At 45.5% G+C, this 24,022-nt stretch overlaps 1 protein-coding gene and 1 pseudogene across 1 annotated transcript; both read right to left on the bottom strand.

The window, feature by feature from the left end:
* Positions 1-1,686: 1,686 nt before the first annotated feature.
* On the bottom strand, positions 1,687-2,465 carry LOC120656686. The gene has a single exon (XM_039934873.1). The coding sequence runs from the start codon at positions 2,383-2,385 to the stop codon at positions 1,828-1,830; it is 558 nt and encodes a 185-aa protein (XP_039790807.1). The 5' UTR covers positions 2,386-2,465; the 3' UTR covers positions 1,687-1,827.
* A 13,956-nt stretch (positions 2,466-16,421) lies between these two features.
* LOC120654627 lies at positions 16,422-18,163 on the bottom strand (annotated as a pseudogene).
* Between the last annotated feature and the right edge of the window lie 5,859 nt (positions 18,164-24,022).

The raw sequence follows: 24,022 nt of genomic DNA, 5'->3' as shown, positions 1-24,022 counted from the left end.
GGTTTGGACAAAACTGGGAAAATTTGCATAATAGCAGAGAAATAAGCCCATGCTGTGCCTAGCAATTTCTCCTCTTGAGGTAATGGTTGGGGTTCTCATAGCTTATCCCCGAGAAGGAATTTTCTTAAACTAGTGCTATGAGTGAGGGATAAATCTTGTAGATGTGAGGGATTGGGTTCTAGAAAGAATGGCTCTAAAGACTCGCCCCAAAGGGTCGAAAGTGTGTATCAGGATAACATTTCATGGATAGGGGGGGGGGGGGGTAAAGGTAGAGATAAAGAAACGTAAAAATATGCGAGGGTATACTTGGTAGCTGGGGTGAAGGTAGATAAAAGGAAAAACAAGGGCTATGGTTTTTTTTAAAAAGATACGAGGGCGAACTAGGTTCAGAGAAATATACAACAATCGTTCCTTGGAAATAGTGCCGGAAATGCTTGTTGACATTTTTTAGCATCATTATTAAGGTTGTTATTCCTCGGCAATAGCGCCAGAAATGCTTGTTGATATCTCTTAATGTCGTCAGGAAATACCTGCAGTATGTCTTAAGAGATAAATGCGCAAGCGCACAAATAGAGGTATAATGATCTTCTATCTATTTACCCTGAAGAACAAGAGGTAGAATGGCCTGGGTTAGAGTGTTTTATCTAGGAGAAAGGATCAAGGAAAGATAAACTCACCTGATAGACGTTTACTTCAGGCACCGGTGCTCACCTAGTCTACCAAGCGATTCTGGCAATTAGCACTACTACGACCCCTAATGTGAGGAAATTCATAAAACCCGCCGATGCGTGACGGACAGACAGGGCTGTCATCACCTGGCACCTATCCTTACTACTCCGTGGGGGCCACAACAAATAAAGGCAATCTAGAGCCTAGACACCACGTTTATGCCTTTGACTACTACTAGAGCATCAGTTACAAGAACAGGTGATGATCCCGTAAACGAATAACAATAAGAGAATAACTTTACCAAGAACATTACTACTAAGGTAAACTCATGTACTTACTTAAATGATTCATATCTGATGAGTTACAAGGCAAAAGAAAGACTGACATGTCTGGCTCTTCTCCACACTTCTCCTCACACACTCCCTACCCTAATTCTATAAATTTTTGAATAAAATGAGTGGTCAAAGTTGGAATAAAAAAGTCAAACAACGTATAATTTGGAACAGAGGGACTAGCATATACAAGGAAGGAACCAGGATCGATTTCCCTTAACCCAGCTCCAAAAATGCTTAACTCGCCCAAACAATGTAACTACTTATTACGGAGTTCTAAATTATACTTCACTTTTATTTTATACCAAACTAAACGTGTACAGTACTAAACTAATGCACTATCGGTATGTATTTAATGGTGGTGGGGTCAAAGGAGCTAATTTAATATTGCTAATGTTGATTCTTTCGTATGAACTTTATCAAAGCTAGATAAAATTTGATTTAAGACAAATCTAAAGTGAACTACAATTCGAAACTAAAGCAGTGTCAAATGATTTTGTTTTGCATATCTAGCATTTGAAAATTGTGACACTGAAAAAAAACTACTCGTGTGCTGTCGCGTGCACAAGAATAGATACGTAGGCCATTATTTATTCCCGACCTTATGATTGATCATGCGACGTCTGTACCGGACGGAAGCAGAATACACCCGATTGCGACTCAATTAACGACTATACTCGAAACGTATACTGTGCCACACTCACTCTTAGTATATAAAAAATCTACAGATACAAACACAGTAAGGCTCCTCCAAATTTAAACCACACAACGAACGAATGATCTCGCGAGATCAAGACGACCACACTCTTTGCACGCCATGATGGAGTCATGGCGAGCCCTGGAAAACCGCGGCGAAGCTCTGCGCCCTGAGCTGCTCGTAGAACATGTTGATGAACTCCTCCGCCCTGTCGTCCACGTCAGGGAGCTCACCGCACTGCGCCCACCCGTCCTCAGCAAGCACCGCATCGTCATCTTCCTCCTCGTCGTCCTCCGTCTCCAACTGCCGATCCTCCTCGTCTACCGCCGTCTCTGGCGAACCGCACGGCGCTCGGAGCAGCGAGCCGAAGCAGGACGACACGGCGCCGGCCGCCGCGCCGCCGCCTCGCACCCGGGAGCGCAGCAGCAGCCTCTTGGCGGCGAGGAACGCGGGGCTGGGGCTGTCGGCGCACGAGAACTCGTGCTCCATGAGGTAGTGGCCCTGCTTGCCGCGGCCGCCGTGGTAGCGGTGGACGAGCGCCAGCGTCCTCCGCGCCACCCTGTGCATGAGCCGGCGGCGCTTCATGAAGAGGTACTTGAGGTAGTCGCCGGCCAGGGCGAGCAGGCAGCGCAGCCGCCTGCTCGCCGCCGAGCCGGCGGACGAGCGCCGGCGCGAATGATCCTCCATGCGGCCTTGCTGCCGAAGCGTGCTTTGCTAGGGTTTCTGCCAGCAGCCTCTACATGTGTATGTGTGCGATAGCTTGAGGAATCTATGTCCTGGGGATTGTACTGGGTCAAGCCGGTGCCCATTTTATAGCTAGCTAAAAGCTGGGGCTGGTAGCAAGCAGCCAGAAATTAACAGGCAGCTCGGGAGTATTGAGATGGAAGTCAGAGGTGACACAAGGGAGGGGCGCATGATTTCGGGGCAAGAAAACGTTTTGTTGAATGGGAGAAGCAAGCTGTGGGAGCTATAGCTGGCCGGCCGCAAGCTACGGTGCTGCAACTTGTTCGTGATGGTGCATGACACGCGCATGCACTCACATCTGCTCGCCGGATCATGCATCCAGTTCGTTCCATCTCAAAACTATACTGAATTATTTGGAGCTAGATCAAAATGTACATTTTTTTTGAGAAAACTAGATCAGCATTTTTTGTGCGGCGAAAAGAATGCTGAAAACGTTGACTCGCAGACTGATGCCGATCCTAGATCGACGTAACCGTGTGCCCCGTCAGATCACAAACAAAGCGGCCAAAATACTGTTCTGCCTCTTCTGGAAGAAAAACTAAATCAGCGGTAAAGAAAAACAAGATGGACAGAACACGGTTGATTTCCTTTCAAGTGAAAAGATCGATCGATCGATCGAAAAAATAGCTAACCTGCTTGGCCATCACGATTACGAGTACGCGCAACCACGCAGCATCAATTTTCATGGCCACGCAAGGCCACACACTTGTCAGTCGATACTGCATCATCATACGCATGCTTGGCAAAAAGAATATAGTTCGCACCTACTCACCTAGCAAGACCGCTAGCTAGACATTCTAGATGGCCCACAGAGCTGCTAGCTACTAGCAAGCCAGGCTTCAGGGCCCAATCTGCATGACCATGACCAGCCGCGTAGTTACTTGAGCAGAAGAAGCGGGAGAACGGCCAGAAGACCGGGGGGGGGGGGGGGGGGGGCTCCTCCCAATCGCGTCGCTTACCACGGCCGTTTTTTCTTTTTTATATTTTTAAAAAATAAAAATTTCAAAAATATATGTCCGTTTTAAAATATTTCAAAAATACTCACCGGTCGCCCCCCATAGGGCGACAGGCCTTAAGTGTAATTTTTTTCTTTAAATTCGCAACGAGGTCCCTGGAAAAAAAGGGCCTGTCGCCCCCCCGGGCGACAGGGGCCTGTCGCCCACCCCTGGGGCGGCAGGGGCCTGTCGCCCGTTGGCGGGGCGACAGGGTCCCCTCCCCTTATATAAGCCCTGGCCGCCATATGCCGCCATTCCCTTTGTCATTTGAGCCAAAAAATTCAGAAAAAAAGAGAGGGGTGAGGAGAAGAAAAACGGCGAAGCTCTGCCAAATTGCGTACTTGTGATCTACCGGTAACTTCCGTATGAATCCATTGATATTGTATAACAATTAAATTTAATTAGCGGATTAGCTGAATTAGATTTGGTGCTTTAGAACACTCGTTTAGTATTACAATTTTAGTACTATTACATACTTGTTTTTAAATTAATTATGAATTAGAATAGAATTATGAAAGTACCTTATTGATATTGCAGCATAAGGCAATGACTGCCTACAATTGTGGAGGATTTTCATGGACCGAAGAAAAATCTAGTATAATACTTGATATCATGACCCATCTTGTTATCAGTAAGAAGTTGGATCCGTTAGCAGATGGTACGATAGAGATGGTGTTGTCCAAAGTAGTAGAGTTTAAAGATTTCATATTATTTCGAGGTATTACGACGCAAGATGTAAAGGGACACCTGCTAGAACGTCGGAAGATATACATGAGAGTATGTGAACTAGCGAATCATCCTAATATCATTGGATTCTTACAAAGTGCTTGTAAGATATGGATGCGGCCAGAGGTGTATGAGATGCACATTAAGGTAACTCTCATTCAGTTGTCATTCCGTCCGTCATTTCGAATCCATATATATGAAATAGTAACATTGTTTTTTAATTATATGCTAGGATTACCCCGAGGACACGGAGTTGATTAACGAAACGATACCAAATTTTCGTAAATTGGTATGTATCTTCGGTGGTGGACTTATGCCGCAAACTAGACGAAGGAGGCGGATAAGATCTTCGGGTGATAGTACTTGGCCTGCGCAAGAACAGATGCCCGGAGGTTCGTCGAGTCATGCTTCAGCACCTCAACCACCAACTTGTGTTAACTGGGATGACGACATGGATGACTTCATGCCCCCCAAACCATGGCCTCCAACACATGATGTTCCTCCCCCTGTACATGAACCTAGAATCAGAAAGAAGACAAAGGGAAAGGCAAGAGGTTCGTCAAGTCATGTTGCACCACCTGCAGCACAAACTTGTGTTAACTGGGATGACGACATGGATGACTTCATGCCCCCCAAACCATGGCCTCCAACACATGATGTTCCTCCCCCTGTACATGAACGTAGATCCAGAAAAGAGAGAAAGGGAAAGCCAAGAGGTTCGCCGAGCCATAGTACACCACCTGCACCACCACCATCTGTCAACTGGGATGACGACCTAGATGATTTCATGCCATGATCTATAACATATGATGTTCATCGGTTTAAGATGTATTCGCATTTAGTATTGTTAATGTTGTATTTTGCTTGTATGTATGTCTCGTACCAAACTTGCATTCACTGGACATGTACATAATGTCGAGTTTGAATCGTACTTAGTCGTAATGGAGCATCGAAGTATAAACATACCATCTATTGTATGTAATTGAAAATACGAGAGTGATCAGAGGCGAACGTTGAAGTGTATAAAAAGCACTAGGGTGTCGGACCCTCTTAGCCCTCTGCTGGGCACGGACATGGCCCTCGGAGCTTTTCATGTGACTAGAATACTATAAAGCACACATTTAATTAATATAATGATAAGAAATAAGAACTAAGAAATGCATTACATAATGTGAACCATCAAATTTTACATCATAATACAACGATAATGAAACAAACATCACACATGCAGTGGCATGCAGAACCCGTTGCAAACTACGGTAAACAGATTCCGGACTAACCTAACATGCCTTAGGTAATTTTTTAAAAAAACAGAACAAACACAACGATGCAGCAAGTCACTAGCACTAGGGTAGTTCTAGTAGCCGTACCCCCACGTAGCAAACTGCGTTGAGCCTTCTCCGTAGTATGCACCCATTGCAGGTGGTGCAGGCGGTGGTGCTGGAGGCGCAGGGCCCTTCTTCTTGTGACAAGGACAGTTGCAGTAAGGAATAGTGCATGGTTCATCCTGTGAACCGGCAGCATTGCTGATATCATCAACTTTGTTGTCTTGTGACAAGGACACCCATGCCTCTATCTGCTCAAACTGGGTCATTGGGGATTCGGCACGTACCCTCGTCAAGTAAGTCGAGTAGTCCGTCTCCATCATGTTGCAAAGGCGAAGCTACATCCATTCAGTAAAGGTACAGTTACAAACACATGAATTATCTTATGAAACTGATTATATATATATATATGCAAATATGATCAAGAGACTCACCGTGCCAGCTAGTGCCTCCACGTGGTGCCGGGCATAGCCATCCTGAGGCCTCGCCTGGTGTGGCTGCGGGTGAGTGTCAACAAAAACCAGACGAGCCCGAGTCCGGGTAAGTACCAGGTGAGGTAAGCCCTAAAGGAGCTGTCTGTGTGTGGTCCTGTTGGATGGACCAAGTGCTCGTCTGCCTGTTCCCATTGGTCCACCCACGGCTGGATCTTGGTGAGCCAATCATCAGAGCACGGCAAGCCACTCCTTGACAACCTACAAAGTGGACCACGAATAATCGTTAGATTCAACACGAATGTATGAGCCAAGTTCATTCATAATTACCTGTGGTCCTGGCGACTGACACGCTCCAACGCGGTGGGCACCGGAAACTCCTGGCGCTGCCCAAACTGTCTCCTGACTCTCCAGGGGCAATATGTCTCAACCGCGATGTCATAAACCAGGACGGCGGAAGTAAACCACAGGCTCGCATTCGTGGATCAGTGCGAAGACAGGCCTACTGGTGCACGGGTAGCCACAACCTCTGGGCTGTAAGGCTCCCAGACAACATCCTCGGGCGTCAGCATGTCGAGCTCCGAAACAAACTCAGGATATGCGCGTCTAACCTGCGCATGCGCCCAGGACCTCTACATTCGGAATAAGTAACATTAAAAGTGCGCTAATGCATCATATAACAATGAATAATAAAATTAGATGTATAAGAATGTACCTGATGCCAGATCCAGATTGTTCCCACAGTGGGCCTCTCGTCCTCCTCGTCGTCGTACATGCCCCCGTGGTAAGGCTCGTGGCTGACCATGGGCCGACCAACGGCTAGCCTCTCGTACGACCAAAGCTGTAGCAGTAGTGGGCACCCTGCCAGGATAGCGTTCCTGTGTGTCTTCATGCAGCCGTCGCAGAGTCCACGGTAAGTGGCTGCAAGTACCGCCTCACCCCAGCTGTAGGTCGGTACGTCCTCGTCCCCATCTGCAATCTCCCGTGCATACGCAAGGAGAATCCTATCGATCGAGTTGCCATGAGTGTTGTTGAACATGATGTAACCAAACAACCAAAGTAGGTACGCCTCCAGCGATCTGGTCACACTGTACTCGTCGGCATCCGCAGCCAACAGGGCAGGCTGCATAAACAATTAAGATTTATGGTTTCAACTGTCAATGGAACATGTGAATTGTAATAATTAAATTTATATATGGAATGAATACGTACTGTAAACTGTAGGAACCAGGTCTTCGAAGGACCTGCTGCTCGCGGGTGCGGGTTGATCGGACCTGCTTCTTCCACGCGGTCAACCAGGGCAAAACGGGCCTCCAGGTCATCCTTCCACGAGGCCGCCACCACACGCGGACCTACAGCCTCCCCGATGATAGGGAGGCCGAGAAGGTAGGCCACGTCCTGTAGCGTAGGAGTCATCTCCCCACACGGGAGGTGTAACGTGTGTGTCTCCGGCCTCCATCTGTCAACGAGCGCCGTCAGGAGGGATCGGTCGAGCTGAATAGGCTCAACCTCGACAAGACGGCTCAGAGTCAGTAGACCGGCCTCACGTAACCTGCAAAAAAACAAAATTGTCGAAATAAAGGAATACCGACGAATACATAATTGATAAACAATAATATTTCATTACATACCGGTCACACCAATCGTGGTGTATAGAGATTGGCTCCCCGGGTGGACGAGGACGTAGCACCTCTAGGGCTCGGTGCTCAACAGCTGCAATGTAAGACCTGCGGCTCGAGTCGATAACTGGGTCTAGCAAGGAGTACATCTCCATATATGCATTCAAAAATATATGAGAACACATAGGTAAATATATATTTCATACAAACTGGACACATAGGTACAATAATACTTCATTACCTACCTGCAATATTTCATTTCTACATATTAAAAATAATGAAATATAATTGTGGATCATGACACCGAATGCCTTCCACGAGCTTTTGTGCCTTGCTTGCTTCCGACTCGTCCATACCATTCCGAATACAACGTGTCTGACGGCAGCCTTTACCTTTCTTAGTGGCTGGATCAGGAATAAACATCTTATTCTCATTATCCTGAGTGAAAGGCCCCACAATTCCAATCCCGTATACCTCATGTCCCCAGGTGGATACAGTTGCTTCCTTGCTGAAGTAAGGTGAAACAAATACTCCTGGCTGCAACGCAGACTCTGCACATGCCGCAATGAGATGGGAGCATGGCAAATGCAATAACTTAGGCTTCATGCAGGAGCAGAAGGCTTTGCCATCTACTGTAATCAAACTCTCCTGTACCACCCTATCTCTACGGATACCACGACCAGTTCTATCCTTGCATAGAACCTCAAATCTATGCTCCATTGTCCCTGTCGATATGACGCGGTGCAGTTTGGCCTTTTCAATCTTCTCTTGCATATATTGTGTCACTCTTTTGCAAAACTGAATTTGGGGGTTGCTGATATTTATGCTTGCAGCCGTGTAACGCTCTCTGAAATACTTCATGCACCCATACATGATGAACTCAACAATTTCCACAAGAGGAAAGGCACGACAAGAACGCATAACCATATTGAAACACTATGCATGGTTCGTTGTCTGAATACCATACCGTATTCCGTTGGTATCATAAAGGAATGACCATTTCTCCTTAGATGCACCTCGAATCCAGTGTGAAAATGGCTTCTCAATTGAATCCCTAGCCTCTGCAGCCTGACTCGTGCCTGCTCCTGATGCCCTTACCTTCACTAGCTCTGCAGTCAACTGATCAAGCATCTGCCATAATGCATTGAATTTTCTCTGTTGATTTTGGGTGCACAACCTCTTAAACAGGTTCTTAAGATCCTTGTTCTTGAAGTGGGCATAGAAGTTTGCACCAATATGCCTAATGCACCACCTGTTTTGGACATCGGGCCACAATGGAGGCGTTGTCGCAGTTCCACATTGCAATTTCAGTATTAATTACAGCAGACCTGCATGCCTATCACTAATAAGGCACACATCTGGACGTGCAGCAACAACATGAATCTTCACTCGTTCAAGGAACCAATACCAACTGTCTATGTTCTCATTCTCCACAAATGCAAATGCGAGCGGAACTATTTGGTTGTTGCAATCTACACCGATTGCGGTGAGTATCTGACCTTTATATCTTCCAGTAAAAAATGTGCCATCAATGCAGATCACCGGAAGAGAAAACTGAAATGCTCTAACACAAGCACCTATGCAAAAGAAGGCTCGTTGCATAATTCTTTGTCCCCTAGTCACGGCTGGTACGAGGTACGTGTCATAAAAGCTTCCAGGATTTCTAGCAGCAACCTGGGATAACATCCGAGGTAGGTTATCATATGATGCCTCGTATGTGCCAAACCGCATCTCGAACACTCTTTGTTTAGCCCGCCATGCCTTCAAATAACTGATGGTGTACTGTTAAGTCTGCTCAATGTGTCGAACAATCATTTTTGGCTCATAATTTAGGTTGTCCATAATAAACCCATACATTTGCTTTGCAACAAAGTCGCATGATATATTGCGATGCGAGGGAAGAACTTCTGACAGCAAACAAGTGTGCTCTGTCACAATGGAACATTTCCAGTTTGACTTCCATTTCCCCTTGAATGCATGTACTCGCCATGGACATCCATCATTCACACACTTCACCTCATATTCTTTACTGCCAGACTTTACGACTCTGAATTCTCGTTTCAATGATATTGCCCATAGTCTCACAGCATCTTTTACGACTTCAATGTTTGGATATATTGCACCTTGCACTACCTCATTCCCTCTGTACTCCCACTCCTGATTTCGTACATCTTCTGCGACATGACTGCCAAAACCATGCTCCTTCCACTCTTTTGGCAATGAGCACTGCTCGTCTTCAGATGAGCCCTCATATTCTTCCATCTCTATTGCGGATTGGTCTTCTGCCTCCATCTCGTCCACAATGCTATGTATCCTCTCTCCCTCATCAGCAAGGCCCTGTGGTCCCATGTTTTGGTTCCCTGTCTCTTCTGACTCATCTTGCTCAACATAATTGGTCTCTCTTTGAATACTCGGAGTTCCTTGATCTGCACAATATTGGATTTCATTTTGTGTCTTCTCCCGGATTTGAACAAGAATGGCGAGAGGCCACCCACGCTCTAGAGCTGCTTGCATGTATTTCTGCCAGTCATCAGTGCTGTGTATCATCATCAATTCCCATAATTCACTTTCTACCTCCCAATTAACAAGAGACTGGACGGTGATCACATGTGTCAACGGATCAACACGGAACCCACGCTGCAGCCACTTACATATGGAACCAAAACTCCTTTCCAGAGGTTTATCTATGGCGCTAGATGTGCACTTAAAGGCAGAAAGATCTACTCTATTTGGCCCATACATAACATTGTAGTCACCATAAAATACTTGAAACTGCATCTTACTCGACATATCTGTATATCACATAATACTTATCGAGTTATACTCTTTACTTCACTACCTTATTCAATAATCCGTAAAAACTAAGTATGAAATTTAACTACAATGTATAAGTATTCATAACTACGTGATGACACTCAAATTCTATACTGCATAGGCCAAATTCTATTCTAAATCATAATTAATTTATAAACACGTCTCTAATAGTACTGCAATTGTAATAATAAATACGTAGTACTAATTTTCTAAACTAATTTACTACTACGTAACTACAAACTAAAGTATCATTAAACTCCTACTTAAATGGTTCTACTATAGCACTAATTAAATTAAATTACTCACCCCTACTTAAATTACTCATACTTAAATGCGTAGTAATTAAATAGAAAAATATATAAACTAAATGTACTAACATGCAGATCACAAGTGCTGAATCCGGCAGGACTTCGCCGCTTCCCTTCTCCTCACCCCTATCTTTTTTCTGGATTTTTGGTGGAATTTTCGGGCTCAAATGATGAGGGAAGGGGGGGTTGCATCTTATATAAGGGGGCTTACCCCGGTCGCCCGCAGAGGGGGCGACAGGCACCCCCTGTCGCCCGCCGGGGGGGGGGCGACAGGCCCCCCTGCCGCGCCCGTGGGCTGGGCCCCGTGGTCGCCCGCCCCCTGTCGCTCGTTGGGGGGGCGACAGACCCCTTTTTTTCCAGGGACCTCGTTGCAAATTTGATGAAAAAAATACACTTAGGGCCTGTCACCCTATGGGGGCGACCAGGGGATATTTTTGAAATATTTCAAAACAGACATATATTTTTGAAATTTTTATTTTTTAAAAATATAAAAAAAGAAAAAACGGCCTTACCACGGCAGTCAGGCAGCTGTTCGCCTGTTCCGCCGCGGGCCGCCGCCAAGCGCGCGAGCACGGCACCGGCAGCAGCAGCAGCTTTTAGCCTGATCGCTCGCGTCTCCGGCTTTACCCTCGATAGATAGATCTCTCTTTGCTTCGTTTCACCGCAACCCGGATAAATAAAGCGGGATTAAATTAAAATATAAATTACTACAGTGACTAATCCGCGTATCTGCCACTTCTAGCTCCGCGTTTCTCGACCCAACTGATGCGCAGCTCCATCATTCCGTGCATGCATGCAGATGCAGTGTGGACGATCGAGCGAGTAGTACAGCTCTACTGTTACTGAGTCGTTTGGGATAACCGCCGGCCTTGTAACATGCTGCAATACATGCAGAAATGCGCATCTTCCGCAGTGATGATGAGAGGCGTGGTCGTCATGGGGTAGAGTGCCACGCACAAATTAGGGTGCGTTTAGATCCTATAAAAATTTGAAGAGAAATTTGGATCTATATCCTAAAGTTAGACATATACCATCGTTATCTCATTGACACTCATTGACACGTGGAGTTTATATAAGTCAATAACATGTGGATTACAATAATACATATTTAACTTTAGAATATTTTAATGATACAGATCCTAATTCACTATAGCCCGGTGGGTCTAAACATACCCTCCCTTAATATTGCCATGTACTGTTTAAATTGAAGTTGAAGAGAGGGAGCGGGTAGACCCATGCATGCATACAGGAATATTGACGGCACCACTCCACATCCGAGTGTTTGAAATAAGAAATAATCCATAAATTCCAAATTAATCATCCAAATTGAATCTCAATTTCAACGTATAGTTTCTTACGGTTACGACAAGATCTTTAAAATAAGATCACACTTACCTCTTGACCATAATTTTATAAATTTTTTTAATATTAAATAATTAATTTAATGTCCGCGAACAAATACTTGAATAGAGATTAAGCGTGATGAATAAATAATAGTGTGCTACGAACAAAAATTTTGAACATGACAAACAAATTGTTTTATGATGGATAAATTATTGTATACAGGGAACAAATTGTTGTATGTATGGACAAAACTGTTGCGTACAGGGAACAAATAATTTATCACTATGAACACAATCCACAAAATGAAAAATGAATACACATATGAATAAATTTAGTTGATAAAGTAAAAAATAATATAACATCATGAACAAATTAGTCTACAAAAGTGAACGAAATTGGTTGCACATGCAAACAAATTATTTTAAACAGCAAACAAAATATGCATACTTGATGAATAAATTAGTAATAAAGATAAAAATCCACAATATTAAGGGAAAACAATATATATATGGTGTGTAAATTATTATATAAAATACAAATAAAAGAGATTAAAAATAGAAAACATAAAGAAAAAATAGAAAGGAAATAGAAGGAAAATTAGTATAAAAAAGAAATAGGATAAAAAATTACCAAACTAGCAGTCAACTAGAGCGTGGGCTCCATCCTCCTCCCCCCTAAATATATTATTAGCACAATGACTATCTCACTTCCTTATTCATGGGCTGAATTTACTTTCACTTTATCCAATAGCTTTCGTGGGTCAAATTTACTTTTCCTCCCACTTCATGATAGGCTGCGGGCGATATATTGCCACCATCCCTTGTAAAATTTCAGCCTCTACATGCTTTAGGAAAAAGACTACTTTCCCTCCCTCAACTATGGTAAAAGTCTGATTTTCATCCCTCAACTACAAAACTGGATATGTAATCTCCCTCAATTATCAAAACCATTTGTTTTACCTCTCTCGGCGGTTTCACAAGAGGTTTTTGCATTTTTTTCACAGATTTGTCTTTCTTCTCTTTTTTCACTCAATTGAGGTAGCAAACATAGATAAAAAATCATCAAAATTAGCATAGTGGTAAAGGAGTATAGGGAACCAAATTTCACAACCTTTTGAAGTTGAAACACAGAAAGATTGAAATTTGAAATTTTGAATAAAGAAAGAATTCAAATCTCACTGAATTATTAAAGCATCAAGATGAGTTCTATCTTTGACACAATTTGAAGTATATGATACATATTAGAGGGCCATCATTAGGGATTTTTTTTGTGTGTATGGGTTATATAGCAAAATGTTAAGTTTCTCAAGAAGGTCAAATTTGAGCCAGATGTGATCCTTTTATTTATTTTCACAAAATTTAAAAACTTCTCAAGAATTTTCATATGTATAAATAAAATATGAAAATTCTTGAGTAGATTTCAAATTATTTGAAAATAAATAGAAAAATATAAAATTTAGTTCAATTTTTAATCTTCGCAATAAACTTCAAATTTTGCTATAGAACCTATACTCACAAAAACTTCATAATGATGTACCTATAATATGCGTCACACAATTCAGATTTTGTCAAAGATATGATGGAGCTCATCTTGATGCCTTAAAACTTCAATGAAGTTTGAATTCTTTCTTTCTTTAAAATTTTAAGTATTAAATTTCTTGGGAGGTTTAAACTTCAAAAATTCGTGAAATTGGGTTCTCTGTACTATTCTCTACCACTATGCCAATTTTTATTATTTTTTAACCATGTTTGCTACCTCAATTGAGTGAAAAAAGAGGGAAGGGAGAAAAATTTATAAAAAAATAATGTAAAACCGCTGAGGAGGTAAAATAAACGGTTTTGATAGTTGGAGGAGACTAAATACCCGATTTTGTAGTTGGTATGAAAATCAGACTTTTACAATAATTAATGGAGGCAAAGTAGACTTTTTTCTAAGCTTTAATAACCCATTTTGTGGCCAGCGGATACAGGACACACCCATTAAGCTCCGAATATATTTAGTTATATTCTCGGAACAGGCTACTAGATAGGTGCATACAGCTCAACAGTGATATATATGTATCACACATTGCCGAAGTTAAAAATACGGACAATATTAAGAATACAAAAAATACCTTCGAACAAGCGCATCTACTTGCGCCTGCAACTGCAAGGATCAGGAACTGTACATCGGCAATGCACGACAAATCCACGCCACGCGCTGGCCGGCTCCGCGTACCATGATGTAAAACGTGGAGGCGGGGAGGGCCGGGCAGCACCAAAAGGGAAAGCTATCACTCGAGTGATTTGAGGCATCTCCTAAATCGATTTTTTTTCACCAAATCCTCCCTTTCTTCTCCAACTCTGGCGACTTCTCCAACTCCGGTGAGGTTAGGGTTTGGGGTTGCTGGGAGGAGGGGGGCTGCTGCTCACCGCCGGACTCAGAACGAGGGCCGGCGGCAGCAGGCCGGCCCACGGTGGTGGCGGGCGCGGGGGTGGCAAGGCCGGTGGCGCCACTGCCGGCCCGAGTGGTGGAGGACGGCGGTTGGGCTAGTACTGGGGTGGGGGCGACAGTAGCGCGAGGTGGCAGCGGGAGGGGCCGGCGCAGGCGAGCTAGGGCTTCGCCGGAGCTCCGGCGCGGCCGCGCCGAAGGGGCGGCGGCGGGGCTGGGCTGTGGGGGCAGGCCGGCATGGGAAGGTGAAGAAGGTTGGGAAGAAGATGGCTGGAGGTAGAAGATGAAGGAGAATCATTGGATTTTGATCCAATGGTCCAAAAAATCGAGTGAGGAGAGCCCTCCTTTTCACTCAAGTGACATATAGACACTCCCCCAAAAAATGGTCAACCAAACTAGAAAGTGTTGACGCTCACTAACGATCATTTCCAGGCATCAACTTGATCAGAAAATCCTGAGAGTTTGCATTTCTTACACGCATCTTTATCCAATAAAGTCCCTAAACCACACTTTACCTTCCAGAAAATGCAAGTTGTGTTTTTGAGCTAATATGCAGGTTGCAAGCACACTTTGGCCTGACATAAAATCATAGAAAATATCAGAGCGACGATTCAGGCTCAAATGGACCAAGTGTAGCCCAAGAACCAACCCAAACGCAGTCAAGACAAGGCAAGCCCCAGCATTCAGACAAGAGGAGGCCTAAGACAGCCTGCTAGAAGAAGATGGGGGCAGTTGGAGCCCCGGGCAGGCCGACCGACCTACCAGGTCGGCCAAACTGGCCCGTGGGCCCCACCGCCTCAACTTCGCCACGTGTCGCCTCCTCACTGGTTGCTCAAGTCGATTCTGCAGGTTCTCACCTGTGGCTCCTTGCTATAAATACAAGGGGGAGGGGAGGGGAGGGGGTAGAGAATAGGACACACACACACACACCACACTTCCTCGCCTCTCTTGCTCATCTTGCATAGTCTTTAGGCTTTGTGGAGTTTAGGAGAAGTCTAGGAGTCTTCGAGTCTCCAGATCTACTCGAGAGTCGGGTATGGGTTCATCTCTAGCTCTCTCTTGTAATATTCGGTTGTTTGTAATAGAATTAGACTATGGTTACCGATATCTGCTCGAAATATGTTCTGAGTTATCGGATATATGCTTCTTGATATGGTTGCGTTATTATTCAATGCTTGCATTGCATGATCGCCTTGTGCTTGAGATGGTTAGTATTTCATGCTTAGAACTCTATCAACTCCTCCAGTATTCGTATGTTTGCTCTAGTGTGATGTCTGTCCATCTGGACGGTGGGGGCTCCACACGGGACACTAGAGTATCCCTTACTAGTGTAGACATGATGTCTAGATTAGCTAAGAGTTGCTGGATGTCAACTATACCCACGGTTTGTAGAGGTAGCCGGCAGGTGGTGATAGCCCTGTCCGAGCCCGAGTAATCCTCCACGTTCGGTATGGGGGATAGGAGGTACATAAAGCCGCCGGGGTGTACGGGCTCCTCCCGTTGCTTCGATAGCAGTCTCCCTGTTGTGTAATTTAATCTCTGATGATCTAACCAATAAGATAGTATAGATATAGCTAGCCTAGCACATTTGACTCAAGCTCTAACTTCTGCCTTGCTCCCGGCCTAGAGCATCTTTTATCTTTCTTTTATTTATTTATCCAGAGGGTAGTTTGTGTGTGTGTCACACTACCTCCTACCATGTTATTATCTTACCCCTATTTATGCATGAGAATATCCAATCTAGATAAAGTTCATCAACTAGTCTATATCCCTTCACTCACCGCCTTCCCTGTGAAAATATAAATGACACCCCGGTATACTCCCGAGTAAAATGCTACAGCGGTATTCCGTGCGCTTGCGGATTTATTCGTAGTTCATGAAATACTGCCACCCCACAATTGGCATCTGCGGGCGTCATCGCTGCTTTCCCGGTGGTGACGTTGGTAGACGCCAATAGGAAGCCAGTGGCGTCATAACAACAATGGCTTCAGCCGTACAGGCACGGATCGTCCCATCCCGGTGCCGCCGCGTATCCGCATCCCACGTCGTACAGTGCCAGTGCCGCCGCCGCAGATAGCAGCAAGGTCCACCGTTGGGTACATAACGCTGACCGACACCGCCTCCCACAAACCGGTACTGGTGGGTACACGCTGCAGGCAGAGGACGTCTCTGCCAACGGCGGCGGGTAGACCGCAACCGGCTCCGCTAGAGTCGCCGGCGGTGAAGGAGGGTAGTACAGAGAGCAGGCGAGCGTGGCGGCGGATTCTACTATTATCGGCGGTGGGTAAGTCATTGGTATTATTTGATCTGCCAGTGGCCACTGATCTATCGCCGGGTACAGCCCCTGGTGCCGCGGTCGTGGGCAGTAGTGGGTGCGCGACGGGACTTGTGGAGGTGGACGACGACGCCGTGGGGGAGAGTGGCGTGACGGCGAGATCGCCGTCGCCGCCCCCTCTGTTCCTGTCGTGTAAGGCATAGGAGAAGGAGATGATGCCATTGGGCTGCCTGCCGTCGGGGCTGGACAGCTGGTATGAAACCTGGCGTGTTTGCCCGTCGGCGACGAGATCGCGGACTGGCACCGCGGTGGACGTGGCGAGCTTGTCCCCGAGGACAGCCACCTCCACCTTGAGCTCGAACCGCAGTAGAAGGACATCGTCGCCATCGTCATCACCAGTATCCTTGTTGCCATCCTTTCCCACCTCCATCGGCGGTGGCGATGGCGAGGCGTCGGGGAGGTAGAGCCGCAGGGGCGCGTCCCACTCGGGGTTTCCGCCGCCGGCGCGGTCCGTGGGCGTCTTGACGCGGTGTGGCCGGTGGGCGCCATGGACGCCCTTTGAGGACGACACAGTATTCAGAGATAAAGGGGAAACAGTATTCGGAGACACGGAATTAAAAAGCGTCTCCTATGTGTAATAGGAGACGTGTCCAGAAACAAAGCGTCTTCAATTGGTGTGCTCCCAGCACCAACAGACAACCCACGTCTCCTATCTTGGCACATAGGAGACGCATTTTGGCAACACGTGTCTCCTATATGTCTACTAAAGGAGAGTCGTATAGAGAAGCCGCGTCTTCTTCAATTATCCGCGTCTCCTATAACTCTTTTGATAGGAGACCCCTATTTGTAAACCGTGTCTCATCTATACTGAGATCAAAGGCGTCGTGGCTTGGGAATCCCCGTCTCCTATAAGTTTGTTGAAATGAGACGTTGCTTAACCTTGCGCTTCTCCTTTTGCCTTTCGTCTCAGACATGGCACACACTTTCTATTTCATCAGCACGCACGTCCGCAGCTGCGCACCCACACGTCCACTACCGCTTTCAATCGCAGGCCGGCCGGCCTCATAGGTTGGGAGCTGCATGCGCTTGCATTGCCGGCCGGCCGGCGGGGCCACCACCAGCACAACCCGGCCTCGCCCGCGCGCGGCTAGCCGCCCGCCATGCGCCTGCCTCACCCGGCCGATGGCAAGCTGAGCAGGATCGTCCGGGGCCACACAAATACCTCGATCGCCTACACACCCTCCGACCCGTGCCACCGTCTACCACTGCCGCGTGCATCACAGCGGCCTCTCGCCTGTGCGCGTGCCTAGCCGCTCGCCACGCACACGCCTCACCAGGCCGGCGCGGCGAGCTCTAATCAGGATATCGTCGGGGCCACGCAACAAATGCCTCGCCCTACACGCCCTCCAGCCCGCGCCATCGATCACCACCGCCGCGTGCAACACCGCCACCATCCTGGCCAGCCCGGTCTTCCTGCTCTGCCATGTGTCTTCCAGGGGTTTCCAAGAAGGTGAGCTTGCTTTGTGCTATACCTCTCTATGATGCTTGACAGTGCATCTTTTTTGTGTGTGCATGCTTAATTTCATTCCTTTGTGTGTGTGTGTGCATAGAGAGAAATTGATGATCATCTCGCATTGAGCATATTTTGTGCCCGTCGGCCAGCAGGTGCTCTGGAGGCCAAAGCTGAGGCTTTTCTTTTCTTAATTGAGGTCCAAATGCAGTTTTAGGTCCATCATTAATTTAATTGTTCATGTGTTGTTATAAGTATTTCAATATTGTCATGACTTGTATTCAATTTGCTTGGATATTGATAATTTTCTTGCTTAACAATGCAGATGGCAGATAGGAGGTGGATGTATCTGGAGAACTGTCTCTGTGGAGAGTATTTAAGTGGTATAAAGGCATTCATTGCTGCAGTAGAAGCGGACAAGTTGGATCAGCGCATGTCTGCCATTTGTTGCCCATGCATTGATTGTCAGAATGAGAGAAAGTTCCCAAGTTCATTGCATGTGCAGGCTCATCTGACCATCTGGAGATTCATGAGTGACTACTTGTGTTGGAACCAGCATGGAGAGAAGGGTGTTAATGATCAAGATCTGCAGTGCGGTGATCTTATGGGTGAAGAAATCTCTGCCGGTCAGCAAACTGCTAGCCTGGATGGCGATGAAAGGCTCCCTGACAATCCAACCTACCAGAATGATGAAGCAGACTATGATAATTAGACAGCAGGACATGATATGAGTGAGGATGAGCTTCTTGATATTGGTGACAATTATGCCAGCATAGCTGACAAAATGGAGGAGATGATGTGTGATGCAATGTCATATGATGGGTACAATATTGAGTTTGGGAAATTGGAAAAGATGGTGAGAGATATGAAGACACCACTATATCCCAGCTGCAAGGAGAAGTGGTCAAAACTATTCACATCACTTAAACTTCTACAGCTAAAGGCCACACATCACTGGACTGATCGTGGCTTCAAGGCATTGTTAGATTTTCTAAGCGACATGCTTCCGGAGGGGAATGAGATACCCAAGACCACTTATGAGGTGAAGCAGACTATTTGCCCTTTGGGGATGGAAGTTGAGAAAATCCATGCTTGTAAGAACAACTGCGTCCTATTCCATGGTGACCATGCAGATCTCACCGAATGCCCAGAGTGTGGAGCCCCTCGTTAGAAATGAAGGAATGATGGGGGTGATGAGGGAAGGGTGCACAGAGCTCCTCAGAAGGTAGCATGGTATTTTTCCCTTAATACCTCGCCTAAGGCGTTTGTTTGCATCAAGCAAGGATGCAAAGTTCTTGCGTTGGCATATGGAAGGGCGCAAGACATATACTAATATACACCACCCGACGGATTCAATACAGTGGCACCTCGTTGATTGGAAGTATAAAAAATTTGGTGATGGCCCGAGGAGTCTTAGGTTTGCACTAAGCACAGATGGAATGAACCCGTTTGGTCAGATGAGCAGCTCGCATAGCGTTTGGCCGGTGTTGTTATTGATCTACAATCTTCCGCCATGGCTGTGTAACAAAAGGAAATACATGATGATGTCGATTCTCATCTCAGGTCCACATCAGCCTGGGATTGACATCGATGTGTATCTAAGGCCTCTTGTGGATGATCTCAAAACACTGTGGTCACATGGTTTTGATGCTTATGATGGGTACAAGAGGGAACCCTACACAGTACATGGTTTGTTGTTCTGTACGATTACTGATCTACCGAATTTTCTTCCCAATTCCAATGCGTACCGAAAGATGAAACACCAATTTGATGGCACAAGGGAGATGGGAAATGCTCCAAGGAATTTCGATGGTCATCATGTCTACAACCAGGTCAAGGATCTCCCCGTCGCCCATGGGAAGAAAGGCAAGACCACCCTTGGAAAACACAAGCAAAAAAAAGAACGAAGTACATGAGCCAAAACAAAGGTGGAAAAAGAAGTCAATTTTATGGGAGCTACCTTACTGGCCATTCTTACTGTCCGCCACAGTATCGATGCCATGCATGTGAAAAAGAATGTCTGTGGCAACTTACTTGGTACACTCATTAACGACAAACATAAAACCAAGGACCATGACAATGCAAGAAAAGATCTAGAAGAGTTTGGCATAAGACCTGAGCTCCGTCGCGACGGCACCGGAGGACAACTCCCACCATCTACCATAACTCTAACTGCAAAAGAGAAGAAGGAATTGTGTGATTTTCTTCGTAGTGTCAAAGTTCCTTCCGGCTATTCATCAAACAACCGAAAACTTGTGCACGCAAAGGAGCAGAAATTTCTTCCCATGAAAGCTCATGATTGCGATGTCATGCTCACCTCAATGCTTCATATTGCTATCAGAAACATATTGCCGAAAAAAGTACGAATGACTATCATGAGCTTGTGTTTCTTTTTCAACACAATATCTCAAAAGGTGATTGATGAGGAGTCACTCGATGAGCTAAACAAGAGACTATTTGAGACAATTGTTCTCCTTGAAGCATACTTCCCACCATCATTCTTTGATGTATCAGTGCATCTCATTGCCCACCTAATTAAGGAGATAAGATATCTTGGGCCGGTATTCCTACATCATATGTATCCATACGAGGGATTCATGAGCACTCTGAACAAGTATACAAAGAGCCGGGTTCATCCTGAGGGTAGCATGGTTCAGGGGTACTCTGTTGAGGAGGTGGTTGACTGGTGCCTAGATTTCAATGACCCTACAAATCCAATTGGCATATCGAAGGCTCGCAACGAGGGAAGGTTAGCAGGGACGGGTATACTTGGGGAGAAGACACTAAATCCAGACGCGGATGCATTTCGACAAGCTCATTTTCTTGTGTTGCAATACACAACGGAAGTGTCCCCATACATTGATGAGCATAAAGCGCACCTGCGAATATAAAATCCAGACCGGATCGAAGCTTGGCTAGCGAGGGCACATATGAAGGGATTCAATATTTAGTTCAGAGACCGAATACAAAACTCAGACTCTAGCACAGACGATGCTCTTAGAAGTTTGGCGGTTGGTCCTCTGTTCACAATAACTAGCTACCAAGGTTATGGTATAAATGGTTACACATTCTACACCACCGGCCAAAACAAGAAGAGCACTTATCGAAATAGCGGAGTGCGATTAGAGGCTGTTGACAACGACGACGAGAAGACAACATACCATGGACAAATAGAGGATATATGGGAGCTTAATTATTCGGACTTTAACGTGCCAGTTTTGAGGTACCACTGGGTTCAGGGCGCAAAGGGTGTCATGAAAGACTTGTATGGGTTCGCAACCGTTGACCTGGAGAAAGTTGGGTATAAGGAAGAGCCATTTGTACTTGCGGATCAAGTATCCCAAGTCTTTTATGTTCATGACACGAGAAACAAGAAAAGACACGTGGTGCTTCCCAGAAAAAGATGGGTAGTGAGTGTCGAAAATGTTGTGGATGAGGAGTACAATCAGTTCGATGAAGTCCCTCTATTTGGTAGCTACAATCTCCCTGTGCTCCTCGATAGCGAAAAAACCCCTTACTTGCGGAGCGGCCACAAGAATAAAGGGGTCACCAAGGCAAAAGGCTGCAAAACAAGGCGAAAACGGCAAGTCAAAAATGGGTGATAAGTTAGGTCTCATATTTGTAAGATAATTTATGTATAAATTATATGTAAGATAATTTGACATGTCCCAAAGTTTGTAAGATAATTTGTGTATAAATTATATTTAAGTTAGGTCTCATATTGTAATTTGGCACATCCCAAAGTTTGTAAGATAATTTATGTATGAATTATATTTAAGTTAGGTCTCATATTGTAATTTGGCACATCTCAAAGATTGGAAGATAATTTATGTATAAATTATATGTGCAATATGATGCCTGTGCGAATTATGTGTCAATTTCAAAGGTAATGTATCTTATATTCATTTGTGTCTGAAACTGTTGTTAAGAGCAATTTGTAACTCTGGACAATTAAATTCGCGTGAGACATAGGAGACGCGGATTTGTTGACCCGCGTCTCCTATTTGTTCTTCCTGAGAACACACACACACACACACACACACACACACACACACACACACATATATATCATCAGGCATATATACTCAAACATATCATATGATTCAGGCACATAATAGTAGACAAATAGGCACATAACATTCAAGCACATATCATGCAGGTATATATTTACACAGATAACCAGTATACATCATTAACCTACTTATTTACAAACCAAAAGAGATGTCACAGAGCATCATTTAGGCACATAAACAGTGCATCGATAAAAGAGATGTCCTGCATGAAGTCCATTGATCTTGCTAACTTCAGCTGTTAGCACCTGTTAGTGCAGTCCCAGTCATAGCAATCATTCGTGTTACCACCTTCCACTTCCTGGATATCTTCAGTTGTTCTTGTTTCAGCTCTTGTTCAATCGTGTTCTTCTGTGCTTGTGCCTTTGCAAGCTCGTCGACTGGTCCATTGATGTTGTTGGCTTGTGTTTGTAGTTTGTTGTGCAAGGCCTCGATTTTTTTAGCATTCTCAGAAGGGATTCCCTACATATCAAATTCAGAATGTAAGTTCTTGATGGGATAGCTCTGCTGCATATAATTCATTACACATGAAAAAGGACACCAACTCTGACCAAGATTTAAATACTTCATTACACCAACTCTGAAACTCTGCTGCAACAATGAGCTGTGTATCCAGATATTCATTACAACAAGTTTAGGTGGGTTATTTACCATACTAAGTTGCTAACCACTAGGGCCTACTAACCACCAAAAATGGTTTAAGCTACATTTAAGGACCACACTAGAGTTTAGAACTATCGGAAAACAACACATTTAAGCTACATTTTCAGACTGCATTTCTACATAATGTTCTGCAGAACTACACCTTCAACTATTTCTTTTATCGCAAAACTACACCTAAATTTCAGAATCACAATATTTTGCAGAACTACACCTTCAACTATTTCATTCATTCTTTAAACGGGACCTAAACTTTCCTATATGTGAGAATCACAAATTCAGACACTCGTATCCATTTCCCTAAAATTCCTAAAATTCCAAATTTCAAGCTTACACTCGTATCCATTTCCCTGCTAGCTAGTGAGCATCTAATCCAAGAAAGAAAAGGCAGAGATCGAGAGCAAAACCTGCTTCTTGTAGTGTCTCTGCGTAGTGTGCATCTCGGGGCCCTCCATGGCTGGAACTGGCTTCTTCCCCTTTCCCTTGTCGTCATCTTGGGTCAAGTCGATGACTACCTCGGGGCATCCTCTGCTGCGGGAGCTCGGGCCGCCAGTTGGAGCCGCCGTGCCCGGCTTCATGTCGCCGTCAGAGCCGTCGTTCGAGGAAGGGGTAGCGCACCAGAATCCATGGCCCTCCATGGGTGGAACCGAGCATGCATGCCCGCTCGCCGAAGCCTCACTATTGTAGCCGCCACCCCATGAGGGGGAAGCACGGTGGAGTCTCCGTCCCGCCGTGCTTCTTCCCAGTCTTCTTCCCAGTGCCGCCGGCGGAGCACCAGCGGCCATCGCCATCTCGTGGTTGTGCGTGAGCTGCCGAAGAATGGAAGGAGAAGCCGTCATGCGCCATCTCCGCTGTGCGCCGCCGGTCAGTGGAAAGGGAGGAGAAGCGCCGCTGCCAGGGGAAGGGGAAGAAGAGGGAGGAGATTGCGATGGGGAGCGGAGAGGTCACGGGTTAGGTTTTATTAACAAGTGAATATAGTAAGTTTAGTACAAAAGCAAAAGATGTGGCCTTAGAACTGAAATATTTTAGTAGTGCAATGGTATGGTTGTTCATTCCGGTGTGCTAGGTCGCCG

The sequence above is a fragment of the Panicum virgatum genome, chromosome 1K (assembly GCF_016808335.1).
Source record: "Panicum virgatum strain AP13 chromosome 1K, P.virgatum_v5, whole genome shotgun sequence".
NCBI lineage: Eukaryota > Viridiplantae > Streptophyta > Magnoliopsida > Poales > Poaceae > Panicum > Panicum virgatum.
Note: the sequence above shows the minus strand (reverse complement) of the source record. Positions and strands in the feature narration are given on the sequence as shown.